Genomic DNA, 21000 nt, shown 5'->3' with positions numbered 1-21000 from the left:
GAAAGATCAACACTTCCACTTTTCCCAAATAACTACTTTTTAAAAAATTATTACCTATGGTACTCTATGACAAGGAACAGGGGGAAGTAGAAGTGGGACAGGGTGGGACACAGAACTGTAATCTTTCCTACCCAATCATTGAGTGAACTTTCAGCTTCTAATGAAAGATCTTATGGCCCAACTTATGACAGAATTAATTTTAAGAGAACTTTCCTAGATCCACAGATTTGTGGGAATTTTTTAGTTGTAGAAAATACAGCCAAAGATAATTTATGGAATGGTTTCCAAATAGATTTCCAAATTCCAAAATAAGCAGTATGGAAAAATGAAGGTACAACATGTCCTCTCAAAGGCTTGTAAGGCAACAGCAGACTTTGAGTGCCAGTGCTGGAGTAACAAGTGTAGCCCTATGGATTTACATCCTACATTTTGACTGAACTAACGGTACATATCAATAGACACATTCTGCAGGTGAAAGCAAACAATAGAATAGACAGTAGGCATGACCAATTTTGCAAAAAAAAAATCCCTTCAGCTTTTCTATGTTATAATTACTAAACAAAAAGATGATAGAAGCCTTTACATAATGGAGCTTTTAATCATAATAAAGAGAAATTGTTAACAGAGTGAGTCAGAGGCACTTTTCTCACATTAACTCTGTTACAAGATCCATTCAAACACATCCAATGGCTGAAAAAATATTAGAAGATTGAAATTTCCAGAGGCAAATGTGACTGTGGGAACTTTCTTTTACCCTTTTTTTTTCCCACAAACTTTTTGGATTACCTGCATAGCGACGAATCAAAAATGCAAAAGAAACTCCAGAGAATTGGCATGGGGGGCTGACTCAAAGACAGTTTCAGTATCATTGAAATTTTCCATTTGACTCAATGAGACAGAAAGAAAAGCAGCAACAAGAGCACAGATACATATGTGCACAGGGTTATAAACTACCAAATACTTATTTTGAAAATATGAGAGAACACATATTTCCCCAATACCTTCAGAAGAATCCCTGTGGCTCTACTCAGACTGAAGTATGTCATGCATCAACATATTAAATTTTTTGAGGTTCATATTTGTACAAAGGTGACTGAGCCAGTCTTTTTAAAAAAATATCTCGAGCTCTCTTTAGCAGTTTGTTGAAAAACACAGAGATTTATTTGATTACAAAAAGCTAGTGCTCTTGTAAAAACAACATGAGCTAATTAATACAGTGAAGAAGGCTCTACTGGGGGCTGACAAACAGGCAGTAAGCTGAAGAGGACAACAGACCTCAAGGGCCTTCAGACTGAGAATCAGCATGACTCAGTAATGCTGACCAGCTTTGCTTTGTTTAATACACATTAATCATGTCTCTATGTCAGTACAACATATCTGCTTCTGGCACATGCCATAGTTCTGGCACACACATACTTCACTTAACACATTACCTTATTGATGCCCATCATAAGGAAGTGATCAAGCAAATATCGAGCTTCTGTCAAAGTGCAAGCATTAATCACTGCTGTTACATCCAAGGTCTCTCCTTCTTCCTATGTGCACAAGAATAAACCCAGTCAGATTGTGAAAAAGTCCTGAGAATTAAAATAAGTTATTGCCAGCATCATAGAAAGCATCAGCTTTGACATTTAAATGCTTTGCAATCTTAACTTGCATTAGACTACTGGCACTAAAACTCAGGTATCAATTGTATAAGTCTTCATCTTAAACTTCACATATAAGTTTTCACCAATTTTCACTTCCTGGCTCAACAATTACACGGACAAACAAAAACTAATTTCTAAATGAGAACATTTTCAGTGCTAACACAGTTGTGTTTTCCTGTCTCCATCTTATCATTTTTGCAATAATATTTGACCTACCTTTGCTTCTTCCATTTGCATGATGTTTGCTTGGCAGTCAGAAATGCTGTCGTTGATGTAGTCTATGTTTGCAGTTACTGATTCCATCTCCTCATTTATGTTTTGGACATTTCTATCTGCTTCACCGCCACCTCCACCCTTGATGAGCTTCTCCCTTTTCTTTGAAAGCTTATCTCTTCTTTTGGTGAGTTCTTCACGTTGCTATTTTCCACAAAGACATAATATTACAGAAAAAGGAATTAGTAAGCCCTTAGAACACTGAAGTGCCTTTTTGTTTTGCTTAGTTTGCTACAGTTTAACATACTGTAATTTCCATGGGAACAAGTTACACAGGGGAATACAGTAATCTGTTTGCACATGATGCCGTTAATGTACTAAGCACAGCAACCCCATTGTTCAAATGTTTACTGGAGCCAAAAGTGTCTTGACTGACTACAGTAGATTCCACCCACTTTGCCAATGCTGCCATAACAGCAAACATACTTGCAGTATGTTTGCCCTATTTAATACAATGATACAGCCAACAGTGCACAGCACATCACCCACCGTAAGCAGCCTGTTCATATCTGCCTCCATGTTGGAAATAGTCATCCTCTGCATAATAATGTCAGTCACTCTGCGTTCCAGCAGCTGCCACTTCATCCTGGCTGCCCTTGAGGAGTAAACCCTGCTCGTCACTGCTTTCCGCTGGTACTTCCTCCTGTGGCACGTTCAAGAGAAATACACAGCTAAGTCCGAAGTAGTTAAGTGACAAATTCAAATGTGGAAAGGATCAGGCTGGAATATTTTTCACAAACAACTTAAAAATGTCATGTGGAAGTTGTTATAGGTTTTCACAGCACCAGACAGCCACCTCTACCCAGCCCCAAACTCTACCGCGCTCTAACATGCTGCACTTGAAAAACAGGTTTCAAACACTGCAGCATCTTTCATGACACACTCTTGAGTTTAAATGCCATATAGGTGTTCCCTATTTAACAAGGAGATCTGCTTCAAATCACAGTGGAAAAGCACAAATCAATCTGATACACTGAGCTGCATTTTCCAACAAGTTTCTCCATGAACTTAACATTGCTGGCATTGGACCACCAACGTAATTTCTCCTGAAGAGCAGATTTAAAAACCCTCAAGATTTCAAAATCCAGTTTATGTGACTTGCCATTTAATATTATTATATTATTGTCTTATACCCAGAAAACTGAAATTGCATTTGATAATGCTAAAATGCCCATTTTATGAGCATTACATGATAACAGTTTGACAACTTACAGCTTCTGCAACAGTACCTGCTAGAAAGTCCACACAAAAATTTCAGTTCTTGTAAGAGAGTCCTAACAAGTTTTAGCCCTTACCCTGTTCCATTTGTTGCAGTTACAGATAATGCTTGAACCCTTGCAACAGGAATTCTCATCTTCTGCTGTGCTGCTGTTCTGGAGCCATCATGGTCTCCTGACAAACTAGAACTTGCTTCCTGTGTGGAATGCTCAGGCAGGCTCAGCTTCCGACTCACTTTTCCTGCCACTTTATCAGACAGAGGCCTGACTTGCCGACGAAGGGCTGTGACCTGAAACAGTGCAAAGACACGAGTAACTCTCCCAAAACTGAGTTCTAAGTTTCAGCAATACAGTATCATTCTGTTTTCAAAGATGCATTGCTGTTTTACCACAGTACCTCTTCAGTTTTGCGACGTAAGATAACTTCTTGGTTTCTTTTCTGAGCTTCCAGAAGCTTGAGCTGATGCTGTGAAAAAAATAGAAAATAGCATATCATATTTTTTCCATTCCCTCTCACAAGGACTGCATTGTATAAACAAAAAAGAGACCTCTACAGATTAATACAACTCTGCAAAATTTCTGTGACATTAAGACTCAAGTCATGATTATTTCTTGATCTTCCTAATGCAGAACAAAAACAAATGTTTCACTGTATAAATTCTATCAAAAACAATAATTCCAAACAAGCAAGGTGGTAGTAATAATTTTTGAAGATTTACTAACCACTAATTCACTGATAAAATTGATATACATACTCAATAAGCACAACACAACATAGAAGACTTATCACCTGAAGCTAGGAACTGTGTTTGCATGGAAGTCAAACCAAATCTTGTGCATTTTCATGGTGAAAATATACAGGTACATGCCTGCTTCAGTGAATGCATATGCACAGGGTGTGCCTGCAAGCAGAGGCACATAGTAATAGTATGTGCTTATTCCAGATCAAAGTTCTTTATCTGTCAAATCACCTCTCGTTTGCGTTGCTCCTTTTTAAGCTGTGCAATCTCTCTGTTTCTTCTAGATTCAGTCATTCTAGCTTTCTCCTGCTCTTCTTTCATTTGTTTCATCAAGCGAACCTGTAAAGAAATCATCACTTAGAAAAGCTGTTCACACTCAAGTGCTGCTCCCTGCCCCCAACCATAGAGTTTTCTCTTCAAATTGCCATTTTCCTATATTACATGCTTTTAGCCATTTATGTCTTCCATCTAATGTCGTCTTCACTCAGTGCTGAATAACAGCTAATAAGCTGTGCAAGCTTATGAATGTTTGATAATTTCTGTTCATTAAACCTAAAGCTGCCCCTCTCCCCCAGGAATAGCCTGATGCTTGCATCTCTTTTATTTTCAGACTTTCAAGCAGATAACAGCAAGAACAGACTTATCAGATAGATGGATGCACAGGAGATTTCAACCTAATTTTCAGTAAACATTCATTGTGCAACACTTCCATTTACTGAAATATACCTTGGTTTTCTTCATCTCTGTCACCTCCTGCTGCAGTTTTTTCAGCTGCTTTTCATATTGAGACTGATTTTTAAGCAAACGTGCATGTTCCTTTTGCGCTGTTTGAAGTCTCTGCAGTTCTTTATTCATGGCTTGGAGTTTCTTTTCATATTCTAACTTGATTTTTTTTGCCTTTTCTTCTGAATAGGTCTCTACAGAACCTAGAGTAAAAGGGAATTCTTAATCTGCTTTTGTTTAGAGTACTTTTACTTTGCCAGCCACAGTAGCTAACTACTTCCTCTGCTCTAGCACTGCTATAGCATTGCTCTGCAATACCTTTAAAACAACCTAATTTTTCTCTAGTTCTTGCCACCTGCACTGCTTTGCATTTCCCACCGTGTATGCATTCTGGGATAAGAGATCAACTATTAACACTTTCCTCTGACTCCTTTGTAACAAATCTGAGCACCTGAAAGCACAAATACACACATTCGCACATATGTGCACAGGAATATAACAACACTCCTAAAAGCCATCAAGCCTAGTATTCCTCTTCTGACACTGATCAACAAGGGCAAGACTAAGGAATAACAGGGGAACAGCAAACAGCTTAGACAGTGTATAACCATAAAGCATATATATGTTTAAAAAAGAAAAACAAACAAAATACTTTCCACAGAACTCCCAAAGTGCAGTTATTTGTGGCTTGGAACTCTGGAGTCATAGGTGGTGTGCCATCTCAATACTAATACATATTCAAAAAGGTTTGGTCAGTAAACACCTCTGAAAGGTGTGTTTCACTGATCCTTGTTCTTATTCTCAGGGAAATTAAAATAAAGTGGGGAGGAAAGAACATGAAAAAAATCTTAATCAGGAACCATTTCCAGGATTATGAGAACTCTTAGAAAACTGAAAATGCTTATTCACCCAAATCAAATACCTGTCAGTAGCAATACATTTCAAAAAATTCTCCTCTCAATTCTGATGGAAACTGGAATGATTAAAGAATCATTCACTGGCATTATGGGTACAAAACATCCTTCTGTCTTCTGCAATTTCTCATCAAATTTGAAAAAGAAAATGAGAGAAGTAGAAAATGGTTCAACAGCTTATACAAGATCAATAATTTTGTACTTCTTACCCAAGTTTTGAAGAACCTGATCTCTTTCGAGCTGTGTGTCTCGAATTTTATGTTGTAGCATCATTAGTTTTTCTTCATACTGTTTTTTCAGTGTGTGCAGCCTTCTCTGGCTGTTTTCCAGCTCATCTATCAGCTTCTGCTTAATGGCTATTTCACAGGTGATATTTGCCAAGTCAGCTTGATAGTTTTCTAAAATAGAAAGATTTATGTTAAAGTAAAGCAAGGACCACATGAATACAGATAATCCTTGCAATCTTAAGGTCACTGTAAATACATATTGTGCACAGGAGGATTCCACACAAATCACAAGGAACCTGGCCTCTGGCCAATTTCAAAACCCATACAGCGATACTTGATCAGCTGTCTGTTACATGTTTTAGCACCATAACCAAAAAAATAACTCACAGAACATGCTCTTCACAGAGAATTACACACAGACAGTTGACAACACACTTTCTTGCCTACCAAGATCTGAGCTTTGATAGGTATTATTTGCAAAACTCTACAGAACATTGCACTGACATCACCTTTTTCATCAGAGTCAGAATCTGATTCATCTGAGCTTTCAACAACTTCCATATCATCTTCATCTTCATCATCTTCCTCTTCTTCATCATCATGATCACTGACTTCTTGAATTTCCTCCTACAAAACATACAGACATTAAAGCACTCCACACTTTTCCATGCCTAAGTCATTTTTGACTATCACTGCAAAGCTGCAGTATTCACCTAGCACACTCCTAATTTTCTATCTATAACCTTGTAAATCTTTAAACAGACAATGAACAAATAAACCAAACATTTATAAATACTTACTCCCTCCAATTCATTATTCTCTCTCTCGGAAGTGCCTTTTTCATCTCTTTTCTCCTGCTCGTTGTCTGTGTTATCCTCCTTAACACTAGTAGAAGAGGCAGACACAAATTATTCACAAACTGAAATGGCAGTTGCTTTCCATCCCCCAAACCAGTAAGTTGTAATTCCAAATAAAGATGAAAAACAAAGTGTAGTTAGAAAAACGTACAGGTATTGGGCATGGGTAAAACACAACTTCCAAACTTCTGCAGATAATAAAATAATGCCTAATTACTCTTAATCTTGGTTTGCAAGGTAATAGTAATGATTGGCACATTGTTCCAGCATCCTGCACAACTGGGACAATCAGAATATACATCTCCATATACTACAGCAGTACTCATTTTGCATGGAAGTTGCAGTGTACCCAGAGTAGCTTTTACAAAACAATAAAATAACATTGTGTGCAAGTACAACGTACATTACAGGTATTCCTACACTTCTACACTTTCAAGCTATAACAGAGACTACTCTACTTTGAATAGTCTTAACATTTATGTATAAACCTTAAACAATATCCTAACTTATTGTACTATAATCACTCTTTTGATTAGTCATCTACTTTGATATAAAGTGAATGCTCAAAACACTGATACAACAATAAATAGGGTTTACAGCAGGTTTTTGGTTTGGTTTTTTTTTTTGTTTAGTTCTAAATGTTTGGTGTATTACTCATTAGGGCAAGTTTTAACATTTTTAAGTGCACATTTAAGACATCACATGCAAATATAAAACAAAAAATCAGTGGCACTCTGCAAATTGTCCCTGACTGGGTATCAGTCCCTCTAGAGCTACAAAACCCAAAGCTCCAATGGATGGGAAGTTGTGACAGAATAGAGCTAGACACCATGGCGGGGAATAATGAAAAAGTGTGGTTAGGACTGCATAGTGTGGAATCCACCTCAACTAGCATCAGCTACACAAAAGTTTGGCAAGTTGTGCTGTCACTGATCAGGCACAGAAACTAGAAATGCACATCTTCCTCCACTGATACCAAGAGGAGCTCAGCTTCAAGATCAAACTCTTGGGCAAATCCAATTCTCAATGCAGGACAAGAAATATACAGTAGATTTGAGACAGTATGATTTGCTAACTGACACCTTTAAAACAGAGCTCGAATCTAAAAAGGGCCTGTTGAGTAGCACAGTGCTGTGTACATGTGATTTTCTGTTGTATTACTTTTTAATCTGTTCAGTGCTAACTGATTCTCTTCTGCCCCACTCATTACCAGTTATGAGCTGACTATGCACAAAGCAGAAAGCTTTTGCTTGGATCATCTGAATCCATGCAGCAGCTGGGGATGCTGGAATTCAAAATCTAACCAGATTTGTACACAAAAAAATGCCTAACAGGGAACACTGTGTCACACAATCTCATTTTGACCAATTCTCATCTCCCTCAAACCAGAACATGTTCTGTGTTGGTTGTTAAACCTAGAAGATAATGGATCTTAGCTGCAATCCTCATGCAAATTGAGGCAAACTCCCAGTTTCCCTTCTACTAGTACAGAACTAACCACTACAGAGGATTTGTGCTCTGCCAGAGAAAGAGGGGAGACAGGAAGGAGGAGAGCCAGCAGCTCTCCCAGGCAGAACTGCACTGCTAAATGTGTGTGCTACTAGTCTGTGGTTTCACATCATCTGCATCAATTCAGTGGGTGGTTTTTTTGGATCAAAGGAGATAGCAGAAAAATAAAAACTCCTTTAGTTTCACTTTTAATCATAATATAGTTCTCATTTTAGAGCTCTCAGCTTAACTGCTCTCTGTGAATGACTACTCATCTACTGGTTTGGCTGAAACAGAATGGGAGGAATGATCAAGGCTTTTGTCACATGTTTTCAGAAACCAAAGCAGCAGACTTGACTGAGGTGTGATGGCCCAAGACACTCCTGATCTCACATGCCAAAGTTATTATTGTCATTATACTGCCTGCTATACATTTCATACTATGTGTGTTACTGCACCTTCCTCCTGCCTTTCACTTCTCTTAGGCCATGCAAGAAAGAAAACAATTAATTCAACAGGAATTCCCAAAGGTGCCACCTCCCCACAAAAGCTTGCTCAACCCTGTGTAACTCCAGAGTCAACCTCAATTCCACAACAGAGATTTCTTCCAGTTAAAACATTAGCTGGAAGTGAAAACCCAGAAAGAATTCTGAAAATTAACTACTCCTGAAGTACCTCTGAATCTGCCCAACTTCTTTTCATGTATGACAACCAGTTAATTGAAATGACAGGTAATTAAAAACCTGGGAAATATTCCAACCTTCTTTCTTCTTGACTGCTTTCCTCAAGTTTCTGTAGCCTTCAAAAGCACGAGGTACAGTATTGGAAGGCCAAGCCAATGAAGGACAAACCAGACAGTGAAAAGCAAAAGTGATAAGAAGGTAAAAAAATGATATATATGAGCTTGCGGAGTTTAAATGAAATTTTAAAAGATACCATCAAGAGACAACAAGTAGTAAAAAGGCAATACATCCTGGACAGTTGGAAAGTAAACAGAAAACAAAAAAGAAGCATGTGTAGTTTAACTAATTTGCCACTGATAAAAAGTAAATTCAAGTTACACTAAGGAAGAAATTTTAGACAATATATTTAAGTTTGCAAATTGTTTCTAATAAAGTATTAAGAAAATATCTCAATTCTAGAAAAATATTTCTCCTCTTTCTCCACTTAAAACTGGCTGGTAAAATACTGAAAATTGCAAATACTCCCACGGACCCAAAGTTATATATTCTCAGGAACATAGCAGGGAAAAAACAATGCACTCATTTTATATATGCTGATAACATATTGTAATATAAAGCAGGAATAAGAAAACTTTTTAATTATTAACATATTAATATTCTAAATAATATATTATGAATATAATTAATACAAAAATGTTCAAACTGCATTCATTTTTTGTTTGGGTTTTGTTGTATGTTTTAAAATAAAAAGTAGAAAACTGCAGCTTATTTTTCTGGGATTCAGAAAGTACATGTGAATAATTTCTTGTTATTTTTTAATAAATTAACAAAAAACATGCACCAGAAGCAATGAGATGGACAAAATGTTAGTATTTCTGCCTGCACTTTTTCCTCTTGAATAAATGTGGATTTTTCAGTAAAAAAATCTTCATGACATTTTTAAGCAGAGAGATGGCTTAAAATTCATCAACTACTGAAATTCCTCATTTCCCATTATGGCAAAGTTTTGAGCAAGAGCTTTTGCTGCCTTTTCACCTTATACTGCCAACCACCTTCCTTTGGTATCAGCTAGGAGCTAGCAAGCTGAACCCCATGTAACTTTCATCACTAATTTAGTTTAATTAAGATTAGGGGAGTCAAAAGAAAACAATCAGAAATGGTTACCAGGTATGTAACGTTGACTAACAACTGAAAGGAATGTGGAAGATTTGCTCAGGGGCTTCTAGTGAGTAAATCACATTAAGTCACACTGTGGGATACTCCAATCAGTAGGCAAAACATTACTGCTGTGTAAACTGCAGTAAAAGGTGTAAACTGTTTCCAATAAACTTCAGGACAGGTGCTTATTAAGGCTACAGATCTATAACACTACATACTTGCTGCTCATTCAGAACCCTGCTCTTAGACCTTCAGGCTACCTCACAACAATTTAAATAAGTTGTATGTATTTAAAATTATGCATCTTTTGTCATACTGGCCCATACCCCGGAAACAAAAGACCAAGAAATGCAGCAGATGGGGCAGAAATAGTAGCTAGGCTTACCAATCCCATTTTAATGGAAAAATGCTAGTTAGACATTTGAAAGGAAGGGCAACACTAAAAAGAAATAGTAGAGTAAATGCAACTAAATGCCTACAGAAGATAGAATTATAACAAAGAATCCCCATCAAACTGCATGGCAACGTGTCTGTGGACTACATACTGCCAATTCCTGAAATTTCAATAGAATAAAACTTCACAGTGATATAGCCTTAACACAGACTTTTCACTAATTGGATAGAAGCACTCTGCAGATAGCAAGAATGACAATGTAGAATCCCTCAAATTCTAACATTTCTCAGCATCTAGGGATTTTCCTCTCAACACATGCACCTCAGAAATTTCTAAGTATTTATTACAAAGCAGTCTGCAGATAGGCCAGTATTTAGATTCAAACCTTAGCAGCACTTTGAACAGCATGACCCCAATTTACAGAACACAAGGCCCACTTTAAGATGAAGCCATCAAGAGGCCTCTTTCAACTTTAATTTCTCTATAGCTCTCTAATTCTATAATGCTAGGATTAAAAACTGACCTCAAAAATAATTTATGGTAAGTAGTCCCTACTTTCGGATGAAACTGCTTGGCCATCCCATCACAATATTATTTTCTTGGTGTGAGAAAGTATGAGTGGCTTTCAAAAAACCAAAACAAAACCAAACCACAAAAACACAACCTAGCAACTGAGGCTGTATCTAAGCATGTAGCTAAATGCATGCCTGATTTTAAAATGTGTTAAAAAGTACAAAATCAAATCTCTTTGTTCCTGCATTTATAGTTAAAGGGCATACTGAAGTGCTTGGCTGAAGAGAAGAGAGAACATTCTGCTGATTTTATTTAATACTTCCATCTTACCCTCAAGTTCCTATAAAAATGAGACAAAATCTATCACAATCCCCCTAAAAGTCTTAGAGCTTCCTGAAAAATTATATGCAAAGAATCTGGTTGCACTTAAAATGACTGCTCTCTAAAAGCATCAGACATTTGTGTGGTGAACGGATTCATAGATACAGGACCTAAAATTAAAGATATGACTGATCCTCATCTACTTTATACATTTTAGACTTTATACTTTGGACTTTTTCAAGCTTAAACTGTTATAGCATTACTCTGAACTTGTAGAAGTCTGAAGGACCATTATTAAAAAGAGTAACACATTAGAAGTATGGAAAATTTCAACTAAAACCGAGAGATTTCTAATGGATGCAAAGTCTCTGAGTACACAAAGCCTTGCTGTGCTAACTGCTATCTAAACAGGCATTTCTGTCGATTTCTATGAGGATTTTAGTAGATGAGAAGTTGGACAGCAAAAAAATCCAGCAAAGCATGATGTTGCAGAGAATTAGGATACCTCAAATTAAAAAAACATTCATAGAAGCAAAAGATAAAGCAAAAGAAGCCATTTCAACAGCTACCATAGAATCCCCAGCTATTCAGAGTATCTTTTCTTCAGAAAGCTGTTTCAGTTTTGACATAAGAGTTTAAAAAAAATTTATAGTTTTTTTAAACTTCTGTAAATTTCAGGTGCATTTTAGAAGAAATTGTTAAAAACAACAGAATTTAGAGAGAGCACCTGTGCTTTTATCATTGTGCATAATTACATTGAAAAGTTCATTACAAAGGAGACAAATAATGCACACTTCACTGGAAGAAAAGATGAAAACGAAAAACTGTAACTTCAACATATAAAAGGGTTTGAGGGAACAGCAGTTTAGGATCCAAATCCAGACAAAAAGCCTTTTTAAGTCTCAGTAATTAAAAAAATAGGCCTTTTTACTAAGAAAGACAAAACAAATAGCATTATAATTAATACACCACCTCTTTTTCTTTTTCCTTTCTTTTTTTTTCAGCTTTTCTAGATCTTTTTTGGCTATATCTAGAATTTCCATTGTCTCTTTCTCTGAGGAAAGCATAGAAGCAGAAAATGCTGATGGTCCACCAAAGTACGTGGCTCTCGATGAGGCTCTTGACAAGTTTCGTCGAAGATTTTCATTCACTGCTTCACTTTCTAATAATTTTGCTCTTAATAAAAAACAAAACAAGGAAGAAATGTAGACCATTAATTACAACTATCTCCAGTACATGAGCTGTACACTCTTTTGCCTCTGTAACTTCAATGCACTACATTCGGTCTAAAAGGAAACTACAAACCAAGGTGAAGTCTAAAAAATACAATGTAGTAATTCCTTTAATTTCCTTTTATATATATATATATATATATATATACACACACACCTATACACATGCTTTATGAATATAGATAGTATATGAAAGCTACACAAAAGCTCTAATGTAAACTGAGGATAGGCCTGATAATTTTTTGCACGGTAGATGTCTAAGACATAGATAAATAAAAATATCTAAAATATTCAAGAGTTTTTGAATTTTAAAAGGAAGTATTTTATTTAAAAAAAAATTTTTAAACAAGTAATTAATCAGTGCTGTCATTTTTATATGAGGTTATAAAGTTATAAAGGATTGTTCTAAGTTTTACTGTCCTTGGTACAACAATATTAAGTTACCACCATAATTTAGGCAACATCTTGCTCTCATTTCTATTGTCAGTTTGATCTCTAACATTTTACATTTTTGTGTCCAAGAGCAACACCAGGTGGTCTTAGAAGCTGAAGGACCACTCTCCTAAAGTAATTCCCACACAGAAAAACAGCTGAAATATTGCTAACACTTCTATTATTTTTTAAAATAAAAATTGTCCAAATACATATAACGCAAATACCTGAGATCTTCAATTTCCTTTATATAGTTATGAATCATGTTGCTAATTTCTTCATTTCCTTCTCCTTTGAAAGACAGAGGAAAAAGGGGAATGAGGGAAGGGAAACACTGAAAAAGGGTGGTAACAGTATAAACATCTGAATGTAGCTACTAGGCACAAGGTACCAGCAAAGGGTTGGTACCTTGGTACATGTAAACCTTAACTTATTTGTAAAATAGCTTTTCTTTTTAAACTGGGTTACATTTTTTGTTCCTCTCTCATGTGATCGTCATATGTAACTTGTTTTACATATTAGCACATTTTAATAATGCTTAAATCAAAATTACTTATCTGGAGCTTAATTTGGAGTCAAATTAACTTGGTCTGGTTGTTAAACCACCACAGGGGCTAAGCATACAAATAATTCCTATACAAAAATATTATTTTGTCTTTCCTCTTGTTCACATTTTTAAATGGATGGTCAAATCAGAGTACCAAACTATTTGTATTATTAAAAAAAGACTCTAGAAACAGAAAAAATCATCATATGGGGGCCTATCCCTGCCAAAGGAGGTCCTACATTGCTAATAAAAAGGCATAATTTCGTTTCAAGGGATCAATGAAGCAAGGACATACAATTAATTTAAGTTCATGAGTTTATGAAGCAATTTTTGCACATTCACAGCATACCTGTCCTGGCTAGCACTTGGTTGGCCTGATCACTCATAAGCTGTGTTATCCTGGCTCTGAGAGCATCAATGGTCTCTTGCATTGCTTTAATTCTAACACGCAGGTTGTTGTTTTCTGTTTGCAGCATTGCATTCTCATGGAACATGTCATTGATGCTTTCAACGCCTTCTTCATCTATAATCCTTTTACCCTTCAAGAAAGTAAAAATATTTTATTACTAGTCAAGGCTGACCTACACTTAAAAAAATTCTGAGTTAGTAAATGCAGTCCACAGATGACTTACAATTCTAAGCAGACACTCATAGCACAAGATAATCTCTCAAAGAGTTTAAAACAATGATAAAGGGATAGTTTTCAAAAAGACTGATGTCTGGGCCAACACCTTAGCATCTGGGTTTCAAGTAATTCCACTTTAGTGTGAAATACAAGTTCTTGAAGAGGTTAAAAAATGAGAACATAAATGTTTATCAAATCAGAATACTAGCTCAAGAAGAGCAAAAGATAATCCTGTTCAGTGATGACCTTGATTGCTCAAAACACTGAATAAAACCCAGGAAGAAACAGGCATGAGTATTTGCCTTACATACTTGAGATTGGATTTTTAAAACAGTTTTAGCCATCTAGGAAGTTTTCAAAGGAATACACAGTAACTATACACATTCACTTATGCATCAGTCTAAGGTGTGGTTTGGTCATTTTTGATTTGGAAGCAAATAGCATGCATCATCAGTAAATATCACTGACATTTGCTGACATCTCTTTTTTGGGGATATAATCTACATTTTCTAAAAACATCTGATTATCTCTGGAATTAATTGTTTACATCAGGGCTGCTTTTCCAATGTTTTTAGCATATGAAGTGGAAATAGTCAACAGGGGAAAAAAAAAACAACCTGTGGAATTAGAAGCATTTTAAAGCAGAAGAAATCCTAAGAGGACAAACTTACGGTTTTGTATTCCATGAGTTCCATCTGTAGCCGTGCGATCTCGCTGCGCAAAGCATTTATTTGCTGACTGGCCCTGTCCTGATTAACCATCACCTTGTTCTTGATGTTCCGTGCCCGGTTGGCGTACTTCAATGTGTTCAAAGTTTCCATGAAGTCTCGATCTGAAGGGCTCACACACGCTATCATGAGCGTTTGACTGGAAGCCAGAAACACAGGTCAGCATCACACACCAAGGAAAAAAGAGCAGAGGGCAGCTAACAGGTGCTCAGGCACAAGGTGAAACAAGAGTAGCAACTTTACAGTATTTGTGAAAATATTTCTGCATCTAGCTCACTCCAAACCATCAACCACAAAGGTCAGCAGGTGCTACAGGTGCTGTGTCTTGTATCTCCCTAGCATAGAGCAGGAGATGCTAGATCATTATTTGTTCCACACGTGAAATTGTAAAAGTAATTAATGAGTGTTTCCAGAAACACTTCTCAAATTACATTCAGTTTGCCTAATCATACATAAACTGAGTTTAAGGAATTTATAGTCAATGTAAATTCCTAGACAGTGATTTGGATCATGCAGCTGTCAGGACTGCCTACTGTAATTCCTGAGTTGCTTACCTACTTCATCTGGAAGATGCTAAAATGCTCATCTTACCTGTCCATACATGTCTAATGTGCCTGTTCTCTACCTCAGGTTCCAAACTGGCTGAATTTTCTACTGCAACTTATCTGCTGTTCTCCAACAGAAGCCCAAAACCAGGGCTTACCCTTAGCACTCAGTGTCTATAACTGTATCTGCACCACATTTCATAACACCACTGCTTAGAGCAACTTTCTGCAACAAAAAGCAGCAGGACCTGAGCTCTGGGCCCAAGAGGGCTATGAACAATCATGCTTCTTCCAGCTTCCTACAACATCCTCTAGCCATCCCATCATGGGATATTGTTGCAGGATGAGAACACCTTCCATGCTCCCAATGGAGGATAAAGCAGATAGACCAGCAGGACTCAGTAGCACAAAGGCAGAAAAAAAAAAAAAAAAAAACAACCAATTTTCACTCCAACCAAGCTTCCATCATTCAACAGGTTCCTTCCCTCAGTCCCTAGGGCACACTCATTTCACATCAGGTAAGAACAGCCTAAAAGGCCAGAACCAGAAATCCAGCTGCAGATCACTCTGAAGGTGCATACATTGCCTAAATTCTCAACAGAAAAGGCAAAACACCTGCATTTGGTGTACTGAGTACACTGCTATAAGTTTTAAAGGAATTTGCTTCTCCACTGTATGTCACAACTTGGATAGTTAAGCTGGAAAGAGTGAACTGTTTCTGGGGCAAAGGAGCATTATCTACATCAGGCAGGCTGGGTTCTGATCTTCACTTTCTATCATTTCAGACTAAAACAAAAAAATTAATCCCTGCAACACTCTGTGAGGCAAACAATCATATTCACCATACACACTGGAAAACTAAGCTAGAAACAGTAACTAACTAGCCTGGGGATGCAAAAAAAGTCACTTTCAGCAACTCTTCCTCAGTTCTCACCTGTATCTTTGTGCCAGTTCTCCAAACTCTTTTAGTTCTCAAGATAAAGTCATGCAAGATTAGGAATAAATTTTTTAATTCTGACATTGAGAATGTGCTTACTTTTCTAAATCTCGGAGGACTGGTTCTGCTATGTGTCCATCTTGAAAACTGAACAATTTAAACTCCAGTTTTCTATCTGAATTGTAAAATGGACCAGGGTTTTTTTGACACTGCTCTACCTCCTTTATGTCACCATTTCTTTAAATTGCTCCCTCTGCTCCTGAAGTTAGGAAGGTTTTAATTTTTCATATTATACATTTTAACATCCCCTTTAAAACATCAATGCTTCATATTTTTATTTGAATAATTCAAGAAATATTAATATTAAAGTGCTGCTTCAGAACTGTTACAGCATTATACTTAAAATAAGGATTATTGTGAGAATAGTACAGTGATACAATGTTTCCATCACTGTTAACTCAGGATTTACTACAGCCTAATTCAAATCCTTACTAGTAAATTTCTGTAAGTATTTGTAAAGAGAGAAACAATAATGTGGATGGTTATACCTAGAGTGGAAGTTGGAGGGCTACAGAAAAGGCATAAAGAAATCTAAATCTGATTGTCCAGAAGAAAAAAATGCAGTATTTGTTAAAATTTAGATTTCCAACGCATTTTGATTGCCAAAGCCCAGACAAAAAACCATTTAAAAAGTGAGGATTTTATATATAAATATATATGAAAAAAAATCTTCCTTAACAGCAACGTGCTGATTTGAGATGTCACAGCATATATGTCACAAAAAAACTGGGGGGAAGGAAATCATCCACACAATTCTCATCAATCAGAAAAAAGACAGAAACATATATAAAGATACATACAAGTATCATTAAAACATTCTGGGGCAACATTTCCTATCTGCACATTTGTGCTAGTTTTGGCTGGGATAGAGTTACCTTTATTCAGAGCAGCTGGTTTGGATTTGCGCTGGAAACACCTACTATGTGTCCATGATGCAGATATGTTTGAGCTGCTGCTGAGCAGGGCTTACACAGAGTCGGGGCCTCTTCTGCTCCTCAGGCTGCCCCAGCAGTGGGTGCACAAGGGGCTGGGAGGGGACACAGCTGGGACAGCTGAGCCTGAGTGACCCAAGGGATATCCCATCCCATAGGGAATCGTGCTCAGCATATGAAGCTGGGGCACTGAGACAAAAGGGGGGGATAGCCAGAGTGACAGCATTTGTCTTCCCAAGCACTGTAAGGCATGATGGAGCCCTGCTTTCCTGGGAACACCTGCCAGCCCATGGGAAAAGAATTCTTTCCTTTGCTTTGCTTGCATACGTGACTTTGCTTTAGCTAACCAAGTGTCCTTATGTCAAACCCTGACTTTTCTCCCTTGTGATTCTCTCCCGGGCAGGGAGGGAGTGTCTGTGCGGGGCTCGGCCGCCGCCCCCATCGCACACAAATAAACTCCGGGACTGCTCCCGAGGAACACGGGGGGGAGCCGCGGAGCTGTCAGACGCGAACATATTTCAGAGTCAAAATAGTATTTCTACAAAAGGCCGATTTTAGATTTTTTTTTTAAAAAACATGCTCAGTAGCTGGTGTATTTGATAAAAAATTAATGAAGTGCTTTTTGCATTGTTTACAAAAAGAGGTTAGCAGAGCTATGCTGTTTGATTTCTGCTGATTTGTTCGTAATTCTTGAATTTCTTCCTCCCTTTTGCACTTTTGAAAATTTCTAGCCCTTATTTTACTATTTTTTTTGGCTCTCCCTCACACTGCAGTGCTTCAGCTTGTTACTAAACCTGTATCTCTCTGAAGAGCATCACAACAGTTTGAGAATTTTCTTCCACTTCTCCCAACTCCTTTGGGTAAAAACTTCCTACTCTCCCAGACATAGGAGCCAGGCATATTGGATCAAGAACAAGAGTATTACCTTAGTAAAATATACTCAGCTGTGGTCTCTCTTATATTTGTATGTGTTAGCATTACAAATACAAAATCTGACTTATTTTAATAAATTTGTTAAAGTTTCCTTATATAAAGCCTTCAGAGGTGAAAGCTTCCCTTCACTGTATGTTCAGAATGTATACAAATGGATTCATACAAACTGGTGAAACACTACTTTGTTTTTATTAGGCTGCAATCCAGCATCAGGTAACTGAACAGATGCATCATAGGCTGAGATACATAATCTCTAAAAAGATGGAAGTGACTGTGGGTGGTAAACTGACTCCAAGCTCCTGTGCACAGCAGTCAGAGCAAACAATTCACTGACATTTAAAAAATAAAGCAATGACAACAACAAAAAACAACCTCTAAAGGAGAAACTCATCACAGCTCTAAAATATGCTGTAAACAAAACCTACAATTTGTACAATCTACAGATATTTTCATGGGAAGAACTTGCCTGAAAATGGTAACTTCTAAGTAACCTGAAGCTTCATGGCTAATAAAATAACAATAGCACTGAAAAGAACAATGCAAAGATCCTCTTTAAAACCTTCCATTGACAGCAATATTTGCATGATAATTTATCTCCAGAATCCTCCTCCAACAAGACTTTTATTGTCATTTAATGTTCATTTTACTTTCTGCAGATTATGTTCTCATTCATGCTCATTCACAATGAAATACATGAAATGTTCCAATTTTCATACCTGTTTCCCCCAAGAGAGTCTTGAAGCAGCCTTGTAAGCTTTGAGTCTCTGTATGGTACATGTGTTGCCTTCTTGCTTTTATCTCCCAGTGCACTAATTACATTGCCAAGTGCAAGCTATAAAACACCAAATCACATAACACACAAGTCAGAATCAGCTCCTGTATAGTTTTATATTAAAACACCTATAAACTGGAATCAGCATATTGCGAAAAAATTAATATACTCATGACAGTTAGCATAAAAGCTTCATATTTCTGAAGATTTCTGTATTTTACATTTAGAAATTCTTGTGTTATCAATAATGCATTAGATGACTTACAGTCTGGTGCCTGGAAGTGCCAAAGTGCTTAGCACAATTCATATGCACTACTAATATCTCATGTCAGTCACTAACTAATGTTGGTACTACTTAATATAACAAATAGTTGCTTTAGATGACAAAGTTGATCTCTACCTCTAACAGTAGCTATAATTTCTTTAAAATTAATTTCATCTATCCGCTTTATGCTACATTTAGAATAAAATATGGAGCATTTATATGAAGAAAAAAACCTCAGAATTTAGTATACCTCTATAGTTATAAAGCAAAAAATGTCTGATAATGATTTGAGCATTTAAGATTTGAAATTAAAGGCTTGTAGTCCATGGCTATCCTGTTCCATTACTAAAAGGATCTAATGCTTGTTTATAAACAATCAAACATTTAGCTGTGAAATTATTTTTATGTGGAAACACACACACTTCAGTCAAATTGAAGGATTTTGCTTTAGGCGGCGCCCTGTACTGCAAGTTCTTGCTTTGGAAATGCTGCGGATGCCACCAGCAGATGAAGGACTGCACACACCCTGCTTGCTTTGAAGGATTTAAAGCACTTTCAATCTGTTCCACAAAACTGAGGGCTGGACTTCACTGCAAATAGAAGTTTTGTGATCTTATATTAGTTAGATCACACTGATTTCCTCCTTCATGCACTTTATGTGCTCTTTGTTAGGACACAACTATGTCCTCTAGATCCCCCAAATCCTGCTGGCATTGTGCTTATATCAATGATGAAATTGAACTGAATATTCTTTCTCTTCCATATAATATAACCAGAAGAACTACAGAAAATAACCAATGTCATGATGGCAAGAGAATCATTGAGAAAATTCGAATTGAACAATATCCCAGAAAACTGGTACTGCAAAATAGCCCAGAGAAACGAGACGTATTTTCACATATAGAACAGACATGTATTTTTATGTCTTTTTTAAAACAGTTAAAAGACTTTAAAAGAGCCTCCACATAGCCATGGTGCACAAAACAAAGACATGAAACTATCATCTCCACTGATAATCACCAGCTCTACTTTTCAGTGCAGTTCAGCATTAACAAAAACAATAAATACAGTTAATTTAAAAATGACTTCATTTAATACAGTTAATTAAAAAATAGCCAGTACACAGACAAAAAAAATTAAGCTATAAGCTATAAATTTCATTTCTAAGTGTTTTGCCTGGGTTTGTTTTACATTATATTGAATAGTTGTATAGGCTTACTAGTCCACAGTTGATGGAAATGCCTTCCTTTGCCCTTTCTCCTGTAGCTCCTGTGCGCTTTAACCTTTCAGATCCCGCCAGATCAACAAAGTGAAACTTGGCAGTAAGAGTTTCATATTCATTCATCTCAGAAGACTCAGATATTATCCTGTTATCAGTGGCATTATCCTGAAGCAAAGAAGAACCCAGAAGGCTCGGTGAGATCTTTCACATTAACGTTTGCAAAGTTCAATCAACAATTATTTACAAAACCATCTCTTTACTATGACCATCTCCTTATTCTCTCTCTTATAACAACAGTATTTTGAAACATACTATCTCCATTTTAATCTTATGTACTAACATATCATCCTTGAAGACCCTAGTTCTAGATGCATGTGATTACAAATTACTGTAAGTACAAGTTACCATTGCTTCTTGATGAAGAAATGAGGGGAAAGATCTATTAAAATATACAAGTCTCCAGCAAGGTGAGCAAGAAATTTGTATCTCTTGTAAAATGCATGCTTGAATCGATTGTCAAAGGAAACTGATTTAAAAAATAAAAAAAAAACAAACCCCAAAAAACTAATTTTAATTACATTATTACCCCACAAAATCACCAGAACCAGCTAGT

At 36.7% G+C, this 21000-nt stretch overlaps 1 protein-coding gene across 4 annotated transcripts in view; it reads right to left on the bottom strand.

Moving 5' to 3' along the window:
• The window catches only part of KIF21A (kinesin family member 21A), an 86549-nt gene that overhangs the window by 27066 nt on the left and 38483 nt on the right, over window positions 1-21000 (bottom strand). For 3 of the 4 annotated variants that reach the window (XM_054280948.1, XM_054280940.1, XM_054280922.1), the window contains exons 6-22: window positions 20385-20552; window positions 18845-18960; window positions 14665-14860; window positions 13718-13907; window positions 13049-13112; window positions 12130-12333; window positions 8849-8887; window positions 6544-6628; window positions 6253-6370; window positions 5726-5914; window positions 4606-4805; window positions 4111-4218; window positions 3537-3605; window positions 3218-3429; window positions 2412-2565; window positions 1866-2066; window positions 1434-1535 (exon numbers count right to left, since the gene is read on the bottom strand). In XM_054280948.1, the coding sequence (XP_054136923.1) occupies window positions 1434-1535; window positions 1866-2066; window positions 2412-2565; window positions 3218-3429; window positions 3537-3605; window positions 4111-4218; window positions 4606-4805; window positions 5726-5914; window positions 6253-6370; window positions 6544-6628; window positions 8849-8887; window positions 12130-12333; window positions 13049-13112; window positions 13718-13907; window positions 14665-14860; window positions 18845-18960; window positions 20385-20552 (2415 nt within the window). The remainder of the gene's footprint in view (window positions 1-1433; window positions 1536-1865; window positions 2067-2411; window positions 2566-3217; window positions 3430-3536; window positions 3606-4110; window positions 4219-4605; window positions 4806-5725; window positions 5915-6252; window positions 6371-6543; window positions 6629-8848; window positions 8888-12129; window positions 12334-13048; window positions 13113-13717; window positions 13908-14664; window positions 14861-18844; window positions 18961-20384; window positions 20553-21000) is intronic. The other variant, XM_054280930.1, reaches the window with a different exon arrangement.

Source organism: Melozone crissalis, unplaced genomic scaffold (genome assembly GCF_028551555.1).
Source record: "Melozone crissalis strain CALT ecotype California unplaced genomic scaffold, PUWL_Pcris_2 ptg000004l_1, whole genome shotgun sequence".
Taxonomy (NCBI): domain Eukaryota; kingdom Metazoa; phylum Chordata; class Aves; order Passeriformes; family Passerellidae; genus Melozone; species Melozone crissalis.
Note: the sequence above shows the minus strand (reverse complement) of the source record. Positions and strands in the feature narration are given on the sequence as shown.